The 17,652-nt window shown below is 36.3% G+C and overlaps 3 protein-coding genes across 5 annotated transcripts; 1 reads left to right on the top strand and 2 right to left on the bottom strand.

Moving 5' to 3' along the window:
* Nucleotides 1-1,451: 1,451 nt before the first annotated feature.
* LOC106328332 lies at nt 1,452-3,364 on the bottom strand. The gene is made up of 5 exons (XM_013766758.1): nt 2,943-3,364; nt 2,512-2,623; nt 2,345-2,437; nt 2,052-2,252; nt 1,452-1,959 (listed from the first exon to the last, which is right to left on the bottom strand). Exons 1-5 carry the CDS (start codon nt 3,239-3,241, stop codon nt 1,744-1,746), a joined length of 921 nt encoding a protein of 306 aa, XP_013622212.1. The 5' UTR covers nt 3,242-3,364; the 3' UTR covers nt 1,452-1,743.
* A 1,580-nt stretch (nt 3,365-4,944) lies between these two features.
* Nucleotides 4,945-7,392, top strand: LOC106335527 (pyruvate dehydrogenase E1 component subunit beta-2, chloroplastic-like). 2 transcript variants are annotated; one of them, XM_013774071.1, is made up of 4 exons: nt 4,945-5,173; nt 5,272-5,375; nt 5,454-5,488; nt 6,217-7,392. In XM_013774071.1, exons 1-4 carry the CDS (start codon nt 5,071-5,073, stop codon nt 7,187-7,189), a joined length of 1,215 nt encoding a protein of 404 aa, XP_013629525.1. In that variant the 5' UTR covers nt 4,945-5,070; the 3' UTR covers nt 7,190-7,392. The 2 variants fall into 2 exon arrangements, with proteins under 2 accessions (XP_013629525.1, XP_013629524.1); XM_013774070.1 differs by having other exon boundaries at nt 4,954-5,173; nt 5,269-5,375.
* On the bottom strand, nt 7,231-9,552 carry LOC106335528 (nudix hydrolase 25-like). 2 transcript variants are annotated; one of them, XM_013774073.1, is made up of 6 exons: nt 9,455-9,552; nt 8,854-8,924; nt 8,443-8,493; nt 8,142-8,234; nt 7,958-8,052; nt 7,231-7,860 (listed from the first exon to the last, which is right to left on the bottom strand). In XM_013774073.1, the coding sequence occupies exons 2-6, from the start codon at nt 8,917-8,919 to the stop codon at nt 7,638-7,640; spliced, it is 528 nt and encodes a 175-aa protein (XP_013629527.1). In that variant the 5' UTR covers nt 8,920-8,924; nt 9,455-9,552; the 3' UTR covers nt 7,231-7,637. The 2 variants fall into 2 exon arrangements, with proteins under 2 accessions (XP_013629527.1, XP_013629526.1); XM_013774072.1 differs by having other exon boundaries at nt 8,854-8,921.
* Between the last annotated feature and the right edge of the window lie 8,100 nt (nt 9,553-17,652).

The following is a 17,652-nucleotide window of genomic DNA, read 5'->3' as shown; positions in this document are numbered from 1 at the left end:
ATACAGGAAATATCACGCACCAAGATGCGTAGAATGTAGAACCTACACTGAGGTTCACATCAGGGGGAGTAGTGCGTGTTGTACTCTTTTTCCTTCATCATGGTTTTGTCCAACTAGGTTTTCCTGATAAGGTTTTAATGAGGCAACATGAAGCGTACTACAAATCATGTATGGTTATGGTATCCAAGGGGGAGCGTTATAAATCATGGAGTGGATTGCCATTAACCAAGACAAGAGGAGAAAGCCCGTCAGCCACATCAAGCCCAACCGCGGCCGCAAGGAGGAGAGAGAGTCGGCCAAAGCCTTAGCCGACTTAGGATATAGATAGTTTCCCTTTCTTATGTTTTAGTAGTTTTCCTATTTTCTCTTGGATAAGGATACGTACACTTTCCTTTCTTTATCTTGTAATTCTTATATAAAGGAACCCCCTTGATCATTAATAAGAACACAGAAATATTCAGTCTCTAAACACTCTATTTACAACATATTTAATATTCATTTGCACGGATTATTTTTTCTCGATAAAATATTTAGAAGAGTAAAAATGACCTAAAATTGTGAAAGAATTAACACATACTCCTTCCGTTCTTTAATGATAAACTTTTTAGAAAAAAATTTGTTTCAGAAAGATGTATTTTTGTGTTTTCTATGAAAAAATTGTAAACTTCGAAAAAATTAATTGACTTTATTGAATTAGTATTGGTTAAAAGTTATTGAAAACTGAAAATTATAGAAAACAATACATTTATTATGACAGTTTAATATGTTTTCTTAATATGTGTAAAAATAATAAAAAGTCTATCTTTGTGGAACGGAAGGAATATTAGTCGGACGAAAGGGTAAATAAATAAAAGATAATATCCCTCTAAACATATAAAATAATTTTTACTATAAACATGAAAATGAAAATATTAACCTGAAATATTTCACCAAAAACATGAATCCTGCTGCCTTCTTTTGTTCGGGCTGATATTATTTATAAGAAAATATTAAACGAACAAAACAAACATGAAAAGTGAAATACATTTTTTTGGTAAAATGAAAAGTGAAATACTTGTGAAAAAGTATCAAAGCAAAAGAACTGATTAAAAGGCAGATCCAGAGAACTGGGATCCGACCAAGCTACATTTTCCAATCAATATTCTGGATTTGAGTTCAAATACAAAAAAATAAAGAACTGCTGTATTAAAGGACTAGAGGGAAAAGTCGATATATAAGAAAATGAATTGCTTAGACCAAAAACCAAAGAAGAATTGATTAGAGGTTCTGAGCCACAAAGTTGGAAAAGACCAGAATCATTTGTCTTCTCTTTTGGGTGAAAAGCATCTTTTATTTTTGTTCTATTACAGTATTTTCACAACTCATGTTGTTAATAAATCCGAAGTTATGCCCTTTTTCAAAAAAAAAAAAAAATCCGAAGTTAAACGTTAAAAAATAAAAACTCAATTTAGAATAAAGATATTTTAGAGGACAAAAACATTACATGAACAACCATCACAAATTGACAATGTAACAGTTGTTTAGAGCAAATGGTACGCTAACATTTCATATGGTATAGTACTTGAAAATGCAGGATTGTTCTCCAACTTGCAAGAAGTCAAGTTACATCGTCGGCTTATCATCAAACAACGTTCATCTTTGCTTATTAAGCCAAAATCTAAACAAGTAAACCACTCCTACCTCTCGATGAATGATTGTAGATTCTTAACTCATGCCGATCTGCTATCTCAAGTGTGTGCATATTCATGACCAAGGCCAATTAGCATCTCGCCACGCAAAACGACATCCTCCAAAACCACCACTACAGTCATCAAAGCTAATGGTTTCACCAGAGTTTGATCCATCTAAACCAACACATCGAAGTTTTTGATCACGTTTAGCTGAGTCCTCTCTGTATGATGGGTTTGAGTATCTGGGGTGTTGGATGAAAGGTACATTCTTCCACCAGAGCTTAAGTGCCTATAAAAAAATAGCAGTTATGTAATCTAGCCTACAAGTTGATGATCCATATGTACTTACAAAGATATTGAGTGTATATATGAGTAACTTACATGCCAATAGATCCATATAGCAACCTTATGAGGCATCAACCAGAAGAAGACAGCGGGATCTGAAACCCGTGTTTGGTCTATTCTTTTAGCCTTCAACGTGGCAGAGAAGTAGTTACCGTGATGAGGATGCTGTGATTCAATTGATACAGATAACTCATCTCCAGGTTCGTTTGCTCTGATCTTCCAATTCCCAAGCATATCCTGAAAAGAAAGTTTTAAGTACCTGATGAAATTCCACAAGTTGAACAAGATCAATCCATAGATGATGTAATATCATCAGAGTAGTAACATACCATGAAAGGACTGACTTGTAATGATTTAGCAACCAAGTCAGATTCAGGGTCGAAAACAAATGTCACTCGTTCCCCCCATGGCGTATTTGTAACCTACCAAAAAAAAATCCTCTAATCATCATCAACAGAAACACTAATGAAGAAACAGAGTAGAGAAAAATATGTACCTGTGCAATGCATTTACTTAAGCGTTTGCTTGATCCTTCCAAGTTGTAGCAATAATACAAACTCAACGGGTTCTGCTCATATCCAACGCTTGGAGGTATTGTCAATAAGAAGCTGCAACCAAAAATAACAGAGATCATATACATAATAACCTTGATAGGGAAAACAGTATCTTGATCATCACATAGCCATTAAACTTTCTGAAACTAAAAAGATTCGATCTACGCTGTTTCAGATCATATACACATCCTTTACACAAACAGAATCTTAACTCACTTCGGATGAAACATAACTTCTTGTAGTAACACTGACAGTTTCAGTTAATCATATTGTCTCTTCATTCAGTTTTGTAGGAAAACATATAAACGTTACATATTACGAAGTTTCATTTGAGAATCTCTGATTTCGACGACGGTGAGAACAGAAAGCTTACATCGGACCGGTGGTACGAGCGAGAAGGCGAGCTTCGTCAGCGGAGAGATGATCCGGCGGAGTTTCAAGGGATTTATCGAGGTCGAAGAGCGCGTAACGGACGGTGTAACGGAACGAGTGACGGACGGGACGGAGACGGTCGTGCCAGACGGTGCCTTCGTAGTAAGAGACGTTGGAATCGACGGCGGAGCGTGAAGGTAGGAGACGGTGGAAAAGGAGGCGGAAGGGGAGCAGGAGAGAGAGGAAGAGCGTTGTGGTTGAAGTGTAGACGATTGAGCAGAGGAGATAGAGCAGTTCCATAATCTATGAACGAGAGATAGAGAACCTTCTTCAAGCTTCTCTTCTCTCTCCCTCTGATCCTTTCAAGAATCAAGATAGACATTGATGATGATGATAGACCCTTCAAATGCAGATGATTCTTTTATTACACTTTGGTCCTTACGTATTTTTGCAATTTATTAACAACCACTAGGATGTATTTGCACTTTGACCCATTGTTGTTTGTTTGTTTGACAACCTATCATAGTGTATATAATCTTTATTGCTGCGTGGACGTTACTGAACCACCTATTATATTGCATCTGAATAATTTTATTTTATTTATTTAATTTAGTTTGGAAAGGTATATCGCGGAAAGTTTTGGGCTGCATTTTCATTATTATTTAATAGTCTAAGCTTGCAGTGGGCTTGGTGTGTACCCACATCAGTCCTAGATTCGATTCTCACTGGGAACTAAATTATCACTACTTGGCCAGTTTGGGTTTGGGCTTCGGCCCAAATGGTTTACATGGTGGGCCATAACAGATGATTGGTCCACCCCTGGCATTAGTCGGAAGGTATTCCAAACTCGGGTCAGGCAGTGTGGTACACTTTGGGGTTAGTCCACTCTGTAGCACTAAGTGCGTTCCTTCCGGAGCCGACCGGATCAGCCGATAGGGTTTATAAAAAAAAAAAGCATATAATTGTTGGGTAATATAAATTCATACCTATTAAAACCAACCAAAAAGTAAGGTTCGGAATAAATAAATAAGGTCTAGCCGACGTAAAGTTCGAATGAAGAAAACGACATCTAGCTATCTTAAAGAAATAGAGTCAAGAAATGAAAAGGTTCAACCAGCATAAGGTCCAAAAAGAAAAAAATGTCCAACTAGCTTAGCATAAGCCGTAAGGTCCGAAAAGAAAAATATTCAATCAGTTTAAGGCCTCAAATTCAAAAACAAAATCGACTTAAGGTAGTGCTAGGTTTCCATGCTAGCAGAGGATGCTTCTTTCACTGTTACACACGTCCATCCTATGCGGACACTAGACGGTATCACCTTACCCCACGGTAACAGCCAGAGCCGGACCTAACGTTACGGGCCCCTATACAAAATTGAAATTTTATCTAATTTTTAGTAAAAAAAAATATTTTATATTTTGTAAAAGATTATTTTTAAAATAAATAATCATAAATTTTATCTCATAATCTAACTTTACTTAATATCTTTAACATTTTTATGTTTTATATAGTATATATTTATATGTATATAGTTTTTTTTTTTAAATTGGGGGCCCCATGAAGTGGAGGCCCCATTCCAATGTTTCATCTCAGTAGGTTCAAGTCCGGCTCTGGTAACAGCTCAACGCAACATCATGGAAGTATAATGGGAAAAACATGTGCAAAAAGAACACCTATCCAGAAGAATTTCCCACTTGGTCAAGCAGTAAGACATTGACATATCATTGGGCCGGTACATTTGAGGCCCATCCCCGCATCCAAAACCAATGAAAGGTCATAAAGTATTGTTAAATGTAATTGGGTTGGTCCGGGGTGGTTAAGCGAACCCGTCCTAACTCCTCTACAAGCTTGTTCATGGAGTTATATAAACTCCACAATTTAGATACAAACACGTGTCTACTATAATCGTAAATGAACACGTGGCATACTTATACTGGTTTCACACAAAATAGGGGGCACAGGAGATTAGAAGTGGTGCATGGCGAAGAAAACAATGTACAACAAACTTGTGGATTTGATCGCACAATAGACACACAAATATTTATTTATTTTTACAGAAGAAATCAATTTCACAGCTATTCTCACCAGTCCTTCGATTTCTCCGCTTCGTCACTCTCCCTGGGGAAAAAAAATGGCTGCGAGAATCCATGGAGGAGCGGGAGCTGGAGCTGCTACGGCCTTGTCGACCTTTAATCCCAAGAAACTCGTTGCTCCTTCCCGCACCAATCTCCCAGGTCCTGATTTCGAATTTGAAATCTGTATTCTCATTTGCGAGATCTTAGGAGTTTCGTTGTTTTGATTTTTTTTTTTTTTTGGTTTGATGCAACAGCAGCGAGGAGCAGCAAGAGATGCATTGTGGCTGCCGCTGGATCTGATGCGAGTAAGAGCCTCAGAGTTGGTCACTCTCAGAAACTGATTGCGAATGCTGCTGTTGCGGTATGTATGCTTTTGTCTATGATTAATTGTTCATATGTTTGAATCTGCAATGATTCACGGTTCGTTTTTGTTTTGTAGACGAAGGCGGAGACATCTGCCACCACTGGCACTGGGTATGTGTTTTTTTTTTTTGTGTACAGTTTATGCTTTGCAAATTGTTTTTTATTTATTTCACTATTAGGCTCCTGAAGATAAGCTGGTGATAGACATACTCTCCGATTAGATCTTGCATGTTATTTCTTGTTATACAAATAATGCCTTTGTTTGAAAATATAGATTGGGATTCAAAGTAGGTAGCTTTTTCACTCTTGCTACGTTGGTTTTTGAACTAAATAATAGATAATGATTGCAAAAGCTGAATGTGTTGCATCTCGTTGATGTCTCTGTTTGTGTTTATCATGCTAGAAGATGATTATGTTGATTGAAGATCTTTACATCAAACCATTTAGTTACTTGCTAATGTGTCATACATCCCATGAAAGTTTTAGCTCTTCTGTCATGGAATATCAAATGAACAAGTTTTGAAGAGAACATCTTTGGTGACTTCTTGCATATATACTGCAATTGATTGTATGCAAAATACAATTCATGTGGCTTTCCATTTAATTATTCATCAATTATGCTACCCTTACTGTTTCCGTTATTTGTTTCCATTTTTACTATAAGCCATTGGTTTTCGCCTATGCATTTTTTTGACATCTATTGTTACTATTAATACATTTACTCCTGTACCTCTTAACTTGATTGTTTCAGTGCTCATATTCTAACCATGTAATGTTGATTCATTTTCATTCACGACACATCAGAGTATAACCAATTCTTATATCTTATGAACCTTCAGACATGAACTACTGCTTTTCGAGGCTCTTCAGGAAGGTCTGGAAGAAGAGATGGACAGAGATCCACATGTATGTGTTATGGGTGAAGACGTTGGCCATTACGGTGGCTCCTACAAAGTAACCAAAGGCCTTGCTGATAAATTTGGCGACCTCAGGGTTCTCGACACTCCTATTTGTGAAAATGCATTCACCGGTATGGGGATTGGAGCTGCCATGACTGGTCTAAGACCTGTCATCGAAGGTATGAACATGGGTTTCCTCCTCCTCGCCTTCAACCAAATCTCCAACAACTGTGGAATGCTTCACTACACATCTGGTGGCCAGTTCACAATCCCGGTTGTCATCCGTGGTCCCGGTGGAGTGGGACGCCAGCTCGGCGCTGAGCATTCGCAGCGGCTAGAATCTTACTTCCAGTCCATTCCTGGGATCCAGATGGTTGCTTGCTCGACTCCTTACAACGCCAAAGGGCTGATGAAAGCCGCGATCAGAAGCGAGAACCCTGTGATTCTGTTTGAGCACGTTCTGCTTTACAATCTCAAGGAGAAGATACCGGACGAAGAGTACATTTGTAATCTTGAAGAAGCTGAGATGGTCAGACCTGGAGAGCACATCACCATCCTCACTTACTCGCGGATGAGGTACCATGTGATGCAGGCTGCTAAAACGCTGGTGAACAAAGGGTATGACCCTGAGGTTATCGACATCAGGTCGCTGAAACCGTTTGATCTTTACACGATTGGGAACTCGGTTAAGAAAACGCACAGGGTTTTGATAGTGGAGGAATGCATGAGAACCGGTGGGATTGGGGCTAGTCTTACTGCTGCCATTAATGAGAACTTTCATGACTATTTAGATGCTCCGGTGATGTGTTTGTCTTCTCAGGACGTTCCTACACCGTACGCTGGTACACTGGAGGAGTGGACCGTTGTTCAACCGGCTCAGATCGTGACCGCCGTTGAGCAGCTTTGCCAGTAAAATTCATAGTTTTATCCGGTGAGCCATTATTTACCATTTACCTCTTTATTTACCTTCTCTCGAGCTTAATTAGTTCGTAAGAATTTGTCTAAGTTGTTTGGGTTTTGTTAACGTTTGTTGCCCCTTTTGTTGTGTGTTTGGAATATGGCTTTGAAACTCATAATGTTTCCTTTGTTAATCTATCTCACACATTTTTATTTTTATCCTTTGAATTTTCATTACCTTTTGCTATGAACACACACACAACGCATTCTGTTATAAATGTTCTTTTCTTGACACTTACGTTAATAAACACATACAACTCATTCATGTTTGAATCCAAACAAAGACTTTATTACAATATAACCCCACATTTAAACCAAGACCTTCTAGTACTAAACTACCAATGACCAATTTACAAAAATGAGCACAAAAAGAAAAGGAAAAGATAAACATTGATTTGAGGTTTTCACCACTTGGATGATTTACACTTAGCAGCTCTTCCTGTATCGTTCAAGTAAGAACCAAAAGACTTGATGACTTGTTCGTATGTTGGCCTTTTGTAATCAACTGCTTGCTCTATCACTTCTTCAGGTTTCGCCCATTTCCACCCTGAAAACTCTGAATCTGCTTCATTGTTCGCTAGATTGATCTCTCTTTCGTCCTCATCGTTCATCAGTCTCACTAGAAACCTGTGTGGATTCATTAGCGTTTTCAGAAACACTGAGCCATTCATTCTCCCTTCTTTGTAAACACTTTGGCCATAACTAGATGGTATTGAAGACTCACCATTTCTGCGCCTGACCATACCATTCACCGCCCCACAGACGGTTAACCTTTGCTTTTACTGCCGGTGGGAAATCATATGTCAACCAATTTGGAACCTGACATTGAAGAACGCATCAAGAATCATATGGTAAATGCTCTGATTCATAAATATATGTATTCTCTTTAGTAAAATGAGTAGAGAGACCTCAGCGATGGTTGCAGCTGAAACTACCCCAGTTTCTTCTTGTAACTCTCTCATGGCTGCTGACTGTGGATCCTCTCCATCCTCAATGCCGCCCTGTAACATTCCCAGTTTAGTTAACTTTATAAACTTGTATCATTGAAGGTTTCAAGATCATTGTTAATACAAAGAGAAAACAGTTTGAAACTGGTGTTAAGTTGATATAGAAACATCTTCTCGAGATTTATTCAGCAATTTTTCTTGACCATCTATTTCCACTAGAGTGGTGTTGAACAATGAACATCAGTAATATGCGTAAACACACCTGTGGCATCTGCCATGCTCCAGGAACATTCAATCTTGAAGCCACAAATACCTGTGAATCAGTAATCATTGGTCTCATAAGAGCAACTCCATTTAAGAGTTCTTAGAAATTATCTTACCAATAAAAAAATAAAAAGATTGAAAAAGTAAGAGAGTATGAGATGGAGTTCTTAAAAAGAACTTTGGAGGAAACCAATTTCGACAATCGTCATTCATTAATCATTATTAAGTGCTTGCTTTTTTTTCTTCTAATTATAGTTTAATTACATAATTAATTTATAATATAATATTCATATTTTTTTCGTTTGAGAACTCTTGTGATGAAGTGCTCTAATAAACTCAGTACCTACTATTTACAAGTGGTAAAACAGTATTTCAACTAGAGAGCTGAATTAGATGGTTGAATTGTTACCAGATTATCAGAATTGATTAGACAAACACCAACATTGGGACGATAACCAGGAGGTAGATTCTCCATTTCTGCTGAAAGCAAACATTACCACTTAAACCGTTATTTAGCATTAAATTATATGATATTATGCACCAATTTCTTCAGCTTTTATAATAGTTGGTGACTTGGTTCTACTGTTTTACTTTTTAGTCTTTTCTTTTCTAGTATTTTGCATATTCATAAACGTTTTTGTGTCACCACAAATAACGAAGGCGTGAAATATTTTGTTTTTCTATTAGCAAGATCATATAATTTCGACAGATTCTCCTAACACAAAACCTAATTACTCTATTGCTCTAACATTCGGATCGAAGAAAACAAACTAGAAGCAATCATGTTCAATTTCTTTTTAACTTATCAAAGGCCAAAAATAAAAAGATCTTTGCAACTCCACACTTTTAATCGATTTTCAAATCCATACTATAAAAAATTATAGAATATCATAATCAGAGTAAGTCAATTTTCAGGAATAGAACACTTCTGAACGCATAGAACAAATCTAAAACGTACAGATCTGGAAAACAAAAAAAAGAGATAATCAAGCATCGAACGAAGGACTGACCTCGGTTTCTTTTTTCTTTTTTTGGAGCTTTGACTTCTAAAGCAGGAGAAAAGTTTTAACCCAAGGAAGCTACAACGAAGAGCATGTGTTTGTGTTTATGTGCTTTTTCTTTCAAACAAAAGCATACGTATATCTTTGTACATTATATAGATTAGGGCTGGGCAAAAAAACCTGAATCCGACGAACCGAACCGAACCCGATCCGAAAAATAGTACTGAATCCAAACCGAAATTAATTAAATATCCGAACGGGTTCAAAATTTTGGTATCCAGAGAACCGAAACCGAATCCGACCCAAACCGAAGTATTTCGGATACTCGAATGTATCCGAAATAGATTTATATATCTAAATATATTAATTATTTTTAGATTTAATGTATATTAAAAACATTCAAAATATATAAGATATTTTTAAGTTGTCTAAAATACTTGAAAATATATACAAATAACCAAAAATAAATGTCTAAAATAACTAAAATATATTCAAAACACCAAAAATAGTTGAAATATCTATTGATTCTCTATCAAAATATTCAAACCAAACCAATTTATATGTTAAATTTAGGTATTCTGACATATGTTATTCAAATTTATATGTAATATAGTATTTTATTTACAGATTTTGAGAAATTTAAACAATATATTGAATTTTAAAAATTTAAAAATCATTTAAATAGGTTATCCTAACCCGAACCGAACCCGTAAAGATTCGAACCTAACCCGAGCCAAAATTTAGAAATATCCGAATGGGGTTGAAATCTTTAACCCCGAAAACCTGAAACCCGAATAAACCCGAACCGAACCCGAATGGGTACCCGAACACCCACCCCTAATATAGATAATTGGATTCGGTCTTAAACGATGGCGTTTTAATGTACCAGCTTCTTCCTTTTCTGTGTTCCGACTGTTGAGCCAGGCCCACCGACGACTTATTTTAACATAAATTCAGTTGCCATGTGTATTATGCAAAGACAACAAAATAAACCGTATTTTTGTTTTGGTCTGATAAATTGATAAACGTTTAATTACTTTCTTTTTTGTTGTTGTTGTCAACGTTTCTCTTTCACGATTTTGTTTGTGGTTTATATATACAACCTGGTTGTAATTTCTAAATCTGGTTGACAAAATAAATATACTTCAAATTTGTTAAATTCTAATGTAAAATTAGTTGACTTTGCTGGAAGAAAGAACTTTGAAATTAATATGTGTATTTACATAAATAAACTGAAAGTTATGTTTTATGGAGGAAAAAGTGTGATGTCATTGGCATTTTGTGATAGGGACAACCAAAAAAATACATTAGCAAGTTGGCATGAGAAATACTTTATCCGTTTTATAATAGATGATGTTTTAGAAGATTTTTGTTGTTTCATAATAGATGATGTTTTGATATTTTTATGTTATTTTTAACTTTATTGGAAGTTATATAGCCAATTAGATATTATAGTCATTTATGTAATTGGTTGAATGACTTTTAAATTATATTTTTACAACTACTTTTTAGAGAAAAAATAAACTTCTTAATCTTTGTGCATTGAGGTAACAACTACGCCTTTGAAATGATTTGGAAAATAATAAGGTAATGATAATAAAGGAACCTACGAGATGATGTTGAAAGTAAGTTAGCACTAGGGCTGGACATTTTATCCGTTAAATTTGATTCGATTCGTTATTCGTTTCGATTCGATTCGAAAATTCCGGATATCCGTAAATCTTTGAATCAAAGCAAATACTAAAAATCAATATCCGTTAAAATCGAAGCAAATCACAAATATTAAAATTTTGGGAAGCGGATATCTGATCCGATCTGGTAATATATAAATACATGTATATCTTGATTATATTTAAAGTTTTAAATGTATAAAATTATATAATTGTTATTCTAACATATGATTTGAAAAATACTATTCACATTATTACTTATATAAAAATATTACATAAAAGGAAATGAATAAATTTATGATAATTATAATTTTTTTCTTAAGTTTTGTCTTATTATAATTGTTAACTAAGTTTAAAAGTTTTATAAAATATGTAGATTCACTATTTTTTTTAATTTTTATCTTATATATCTGCAAAAAAAAAAACATTTTACAAAACAAATTTGTATCAAAATTTTAAGATTATTTGCATTAATCAAAACATATGAGATATCTATAAGTATTCGTAAATATCCGCAAATATTTATTTATTTTCTGGATATCCGTTTTTCCGAATATCCGTATTTTTCCGAAGCAAAGCAAATCGAAAAATTAGATATTTGTGGCATACGAAGCAAATCACAAATACCTTCAAAAATCCGGATATCATATCCGTGTCCAAGCCTAGTTAGCACAAAGGAATGTGACAGATTAAGGCGTAAGATAGCAGAGAGAAAAAGGTTGAGTGGTCAATGAGTGGACAGACACGAACGTGCGGTACTAGAGATGGCAATCACGGATCTGGACTGCGGCCCTGGTCCGTAAAGGACTGTCGCGGTACGGTATTGGGACGAAGTTTTCTAGGCCCGTAAATTTGCGGGCCTCGCGGGACTAGTCTTTGCGGGATTGGATCTTTTGCGGGATGGGACGAAACAGATCATGCGGGATTACATGGATCCGCATTTTTGTTTCTTCATTTCTTATTTTACCTAGAAAAAACGAGAAAGAGAGTGAGAAGAAAGCGATTCTTGTGACTTTTCCTCCAAAAAACATAAGGAGTTTCGGCGATGATGATTCAAGCTCCGGTGATGATAATTCGAGCTCCGGCGATGACGGCTCCGGCGAGGACGGCTCCAGCTCCAGCGATGACGATTTGAGCTCTGGTGGTGTTTGGATTTGGTTTTCTCTTTCTATAACACACAACTATGAATTGCTTTATTACAATGTGATATTTCTTGTTTAAGTTGATATTTCTTTTGAATCAGACTCGAAGACATTGGTGGCGGAAATTGTCGAGGGTTCAGACTTCTCAAATTTGCATGGAATCCTCTCGGGTATTAGGACACTAGAAGAGGCCTTTACCTCGGTTTCTTTTCAATGGGTTCCTAGGAACTCTGGTTTTTCTCTTGATCTTTTAGCCAAGCAGGCTTTAAACGCTTATGTACCAAACATGGTTTGATTAAAAAAAGTTGGTGCACAAAAAAAAAAGTTGATTGGTTTTGTTTTCAATACCGTGAAGTGGTGTTTTTTTAAAAATTAAATTTGGTTACAATGATGTTGTTTAGGAGAAAAATTAGTTGTATATCACGTCACTTGTATAATTTGGCAAAGTGATTCACAATTTTTTTTTTCAATCCAAATAATTAAACAGAGAGATGGATTGATGAAGACATACAACACTTGAGCCAAATTATTACAAAGACAACAACTCAATCAGATTCAAACTCAACAAAAGCTTATGCTGATAACAAAAGAAGACTTTTAACTCAAGAACGCAAGCACAAACGGAGCTTTGTGGCATTGATTTTGATAAGGCTTTAGTGAAGCATAATGAGCTCTCTTCAACTCTCTTACACAACTTTTCTACTTGAACATTCATGAAAGAAGCTGTAGCAGGTGGTTTGATAAGGATGCGTCCCGCGGGACGGCCTATATATTCTGCTGTATGGGTTTGAGCCGGCATTTTGAAAACTGCAGCCCGCGCGGGACAGACCCGCTGTAACCCGCTCGACGACTAACCCACCGCGGTACAGGACGGAACGGGATGGGTAAACATGTTTGACATCTCTATGCGGTATTGGGGAGGCTACGGAGTTGACTTAGTCAATTCATGATTATTGTTAAGTTGTATTTTTGTCATTATTAATTACGACAAATAGTATAATTTGTCTCTGCACTCAGTCACGGATCATAAATACAGTTACTTTTTTTTTTGCCAACTATTATTTTATTTAAAAGTTTATAAAAATACAAGCCCAAACCAAAGGGACATTCAAGACATACATAAAATCCAAACAATATTTACTACCGGACTAAAGCCCAACAATAGGCCCACATCCATCCAAAAAACCAACCGCGCGTAGCCTACTGACGCTCGAGAACGTCTCGACACGTGTTGAAGACGTGTTCACTGCACAAAGAAACAGATCGACGCGTATTTGAGACACCACCATCCTTCTCGCCGACCAGAGTCGACACCGGAGCTAAACGACCATCACCGGGCTCCACCAGGAACAAGAACACTAACACCGCACCCCCATCTTCAAGTCTAACTCCTTCCACGCATGAGTTTCATCCCATGGAGAGCATCAATCGATTGAATCGAGATCTCATCCATCAACCAACTCCTTCACTACTAAGAACAAATCACACCACCTTGCGGAGAGCGTCAATCGACCTATCGAGATCTCATCCACAAGCTTCAAACACCAACTAAGAGTAACATAACCTTCCCACATCAGGAAATCAAAAGTAAAGACGACAACACCCTGAAGAAAGGTCAAAGTCGGAGTCAAAACCGGCCACCTTCACCGGAGGAGAAGGTGATGACGCCAGAGTCAAAGCCGGCCATGGATGCAGATCGCCGGATAAGAACGCCGGATAGTTCCTGATACGTCCTAGATTGAAGGATCACTTTAGCTGGGTGTTGGATATGATCCGAGAAGGCAAACGACACTTCTGGAACTGAGATGGATTGAAAGGATCGTTAAGAGATGCAGAATGGCTCTTGATATACCCACGATCTAAGGCTAACCACCAAAGAAAGAATGATGTGTTGGCTAACCACCAAACAACATACAAAGATGAATTGGCTGACCACCAAATCAACAAGCCTGTTCAAACCAATGAACTAGCTAAAGAACTCTTTCTTTCTTACTCAGAGAAAAGAAAAAACAAAATAAACTCAAACTTATACTGATTTTATTCATAAAAGAGTTTACATATTTATACTAGATGTGGTCAAAGAAATACATAATCATTTGTGGGAATCAGACATCTAGGAAATTAGAAATTTGACTAGAAAATAATAAATGAGTCAAAGTTGCTAAGTTTGAGGTGGGCTGGTCAAGGAGACCCTTCGACTACTGTCCAAGTTCATTCTGGTCGTTCTGGTCCATGGTGGTAAGGATCAAGACATGGACTGGACGATCCGTACGGCCCAAATTCGCGTGAACTGAAGATCACCTGAGTTACAAATTGCATAACTCCCACATCTGAACTCCGTTTGATCTGATTCTTCTTCGAGGAGCTCCGTAATTGAGTTGAGCAAATTCTCCAAGTGATTTCATGCGTAGAGGAGTGGTGGTTTAGAAGATATGAGTCAAACAATAAAAATATATCATTACTGCTTTCCATGATCAAGTCATGCATGTCTGTTTTGTCCGGTGCGCTACTCAAGGGCGCATCAGTTCCACCAAAGGGAGCACGAACCACCAGAAGCTAATTAGCTGGCTACACACCGTCAAGGGGACCACCGTGTACCAGAGTCGATACTCGCTACTCGAGAAGGGAACCACCGCGGCTCTCTAACTCTCAAAACTTCTCAGAGAGAAAAAAGAGAGAGAGTCTACCATTCCCTCCATAAATATAGTTACCACCATCTACTTTTCATTTTTCTGATAATTAAATCATATAAAAAAAAAAACAGGTTGCCACCATCTAATTTTACAGTCAAATATTTTTAAAGAGTAAAAAATATAAAAATGGACAAACTTGGACCAAGTGTTCAAAATTGTTTCTTACTATGTTTTATGATGATTACGTATTTATCAATCTGATTTTCTGAATCAAGGTTTAGTTCGAATAAGTATAACTAGTATTGAAAAAAACGTATACGAATGAGAATCTATATTATAATAGTTGAGTTTTTTCTCACTCCTCAGCGCGCCACGTCAGTGTTTTGTGGGCTCCACTTATAAAAAGTGTGAAAAAGTGTCGAGCCCATGGTTCAAATCCGGGTTATTGAGATATGAACACCAACATTTATACCACTAAGCTAAATGATACTTTGTACATTGATGGCTGAACCTAATATATATTTATGAAGGTCGGAAGCCTTTGCTTTTTCTGCTTCCTCTGAAGGTCTGTCCTACAAGTGTATTATGAGTTTCATTTTTAAATGGGATTCATCATGTTATATGAAAAAAATCTCAAGTTTGAAACAATTATAGTTTTCTCATATTGTAAAATGTTGTCGTATAACATGAGTTTGAGTTTTTTTTCATCATTGTCTCAAACAAGTCTAAGTTACAGAGTTGTGTCGTGTGTCTGTTCGTAATCTATTTTTTTCACCGGTGAACTCTTCATGTCCCCATCTTAAATCTCTTCCTGATTTGTAGCCCCTCTGTAAAACCTATATATATATATATGATTCTCATCTTTGATGAACCCAATCTGCATCTCCACAAAACTCATTGATTCCTCTTAGCTTTAACCATCTTCTGGAAAATGTTTCTCTCTGCCTCTCCAGTTCCTCAAACCGGCGCCCGTCACTCAACCTTCGAGTCTCTCCGTCTTGGTCGTAGTAGTCAGAGCATAGCCTCTGGCTTCCTCCCCTTCTAGGATTCCCTAAACTTCAAGAAAGACAGGGAGTTTGTGGGAATCACGGTTCTCTTCCTTGATGAAAAGGTAAGTTAATCTTCGATCTATCACACTTATTTAACATAATTGATTTAGTTGATTTCCTGATTCTTTGTTGAATAATATTATTTGCAGATTCTGTGACTCATGGGTTTACTCCCGTTGGACGTGCTAATCATTACATGTCATCTTTGAAAGCAGATTCCATTGTGAAAGTCGATCGTTTTGAGATTTCTAGGTGCTCAAGCATGTACAAGATAACTGATCATCCATTCCTCATTCGTTTCATCTCACTAACCATTATTGATGAAGTTATCACATGTGCTCTTGAGATCAATTTCCAGTCAAGATTAGACTGTTCGAGAATCTCCAAGTGATTGCGAACACAAACCTAGAACTCCAGGTATATTACCATATTACATCTGGGTTTATATTATGTTTCGGTATCATAACTGATATTTAAACTCGCAGATGTGGTTGGGCAAATCAGTTCTGTCCAGGGCTCTGACCTCACCAAAGAAACAACTCGAGTCGTTATTCGTCTCCACATTGATCCGTAAGAAACAAACAACACATAATTCCCTTTATATTACTGTATATATTGTGCTAACATCAATAATCAAAAATATTTTCTACCCAAGATTTGTGGTCGTCTATTTATCTCTCTTGCTTATCAATCTAATTTTACATAAATCTTTATTTTACAACTTAAAAAAACCACAATAACCCAAACAATCAAAACACCAAAAACAAGAATCCCAAAAAGACAATCATTAATGATCACATCTCTTTTTGTCTAATCTTACAAATAAACTTCAAAACAAATATACCAAACCAATCAACTCAATTAAAACTCAACGACACATACATTGAACCAGCTAAACAAATACAAAATACACGGCCAACTATTTAACAATTTATAAACTTACTTTCGCAGTTGCTTACAAAGAAAACGAAGACCACAACCAAGATCAGCGAAATTACCAAAACAAAAAAAAAGCTGAGTTAAGAAAATAGCGATTTTATAGTGGTTATTCCACCGATTTATGGAGTATGATGAAGTTTTACTAAATTAATTCATAAAAAAGTTATATATATATATATATATATATATATATATATATATATAAAGTTGGCATTTTCCCTTCTTATGACATGTGGAATGAAGGTTTGTTGACATATGTCCTCATGTTTTTTTTTGTATTTTAAATCCTTCTTCTTCTAGATTATTGCATTTTGTTCCATCAATTTCTAATTGTGTACTATATAATCCTTCTCACATTTATTGGTCCCTAAAAATCAAGAAATAAATAAATTAATATAAATTTATTTTAAATATTTTATTTATTCACAACTTAAAATATCATAAACTTTCACCATTGTATTATTTTTACTAATTTTTATTATTTCATTTACAAATTATATATTTATTTCACTATTAATATCATAAATAATCAAACTAAGAATAAGAAACTACAACACCAACGCAAATAACCAAGAAAGCGGGCCAGAGGGAGAATAATAATCGAAAAGCCAAAGCCACCAAGAAGCAGCAAGATATATGCCTAAAGCACCGGAATCACAAACCAGTAGCTAAAAAGTAAGAAACACCTCACAAACTAAACAAGAACATACAAGACAGCCATGCAAGTGAAAACCCACAAAGCTCTGGATAGAAGGGACCAAAGCTCTAAGAGAC

The sequence above is a fragment of the Brassica oleracea genome, chromosome C3, assembly GCF_000695525.1.
Source record: "Brassica oleracea var. oleracea cultivar TO1000 chromosome C3, BOL, whole genome shotgun sequence".
Lineage (NCBI taxonomy): Eukaryota > Viridiplantae > Streptophyta > Magnoliopsida > Brassicales > Brassicaceae > Brassica > Brassica oleracea.
The sequence above is the reverse complement of the archived record's forward strand: the minus strand, read 5'-3'. Positions and strand labels throughout refer to the sequence as shown.

Bases quoted from the DNA above. Each gene is read 5' to 3' on its own strand.
- LOC106328332 (XM_013766758.1), bottom strand. From the start codon at position 3,241: ATGGAACTGCTCTATCTCCTCTGCTCAATCGTCTACACTTCAACCACA. The intron at 2,438-2,511 runs GTACATATTTTT...TTTTTTTGGTAG, and splicing joins TAAGTAAATGCATTGCACAG to GTTACAAATACGCCATGGGG. The intron at 1,960-2,051 runs GTAAGTTACTCA...ATTTTTTTATAG, and splicing joins CTATATGGATCTATTGGCAT to GCACTTAAGCTCTGGTGGAA.
- LOC106335527 (XM_013774070.1), top strand. From the start codon at position 5,071: ATGGCTGCGAGAATCCATGGAGGAGCGGGAGCTGGAGCTGCTACGGCC. The intron at 5,174-5,268 runs GTCCTGATTTCG...TTGATGCAACAG, and splicing joins TTCCCGCACCAATCTCCCAG to CAGCGAGGAGCAGCAAGAGA. The intron at 5,376-5,453 runs GTATGTATGCTT...TTTGTTTTGTAG, and splicing joins TTGCGAATGCTGCTGTTGCG to ACGAAGGCGGAGACATCTGC.
- LOC106335528 (XM_013774073.1), bottom strand. From the start codon at position 8,919: ATGGAGAATCTACCTCCTGGTTATCGTCCCAATGTTGGTGTTTGTCTA. The intron at 8,235-8,442 runs GTGTGTTTACGC...GGAATGTTACAG, and splicing joins GAGCATGGCAGATGCCACAG to GGCGGCATTGAGGATGGAGA. The intron at 8,053-8,141 runs GTCTCTCTACTC...CTTCAATGTCAG, and splicing joins CAGCTGCAACCATCGCTGAG to GTTCCAAATTGGTTGACATA.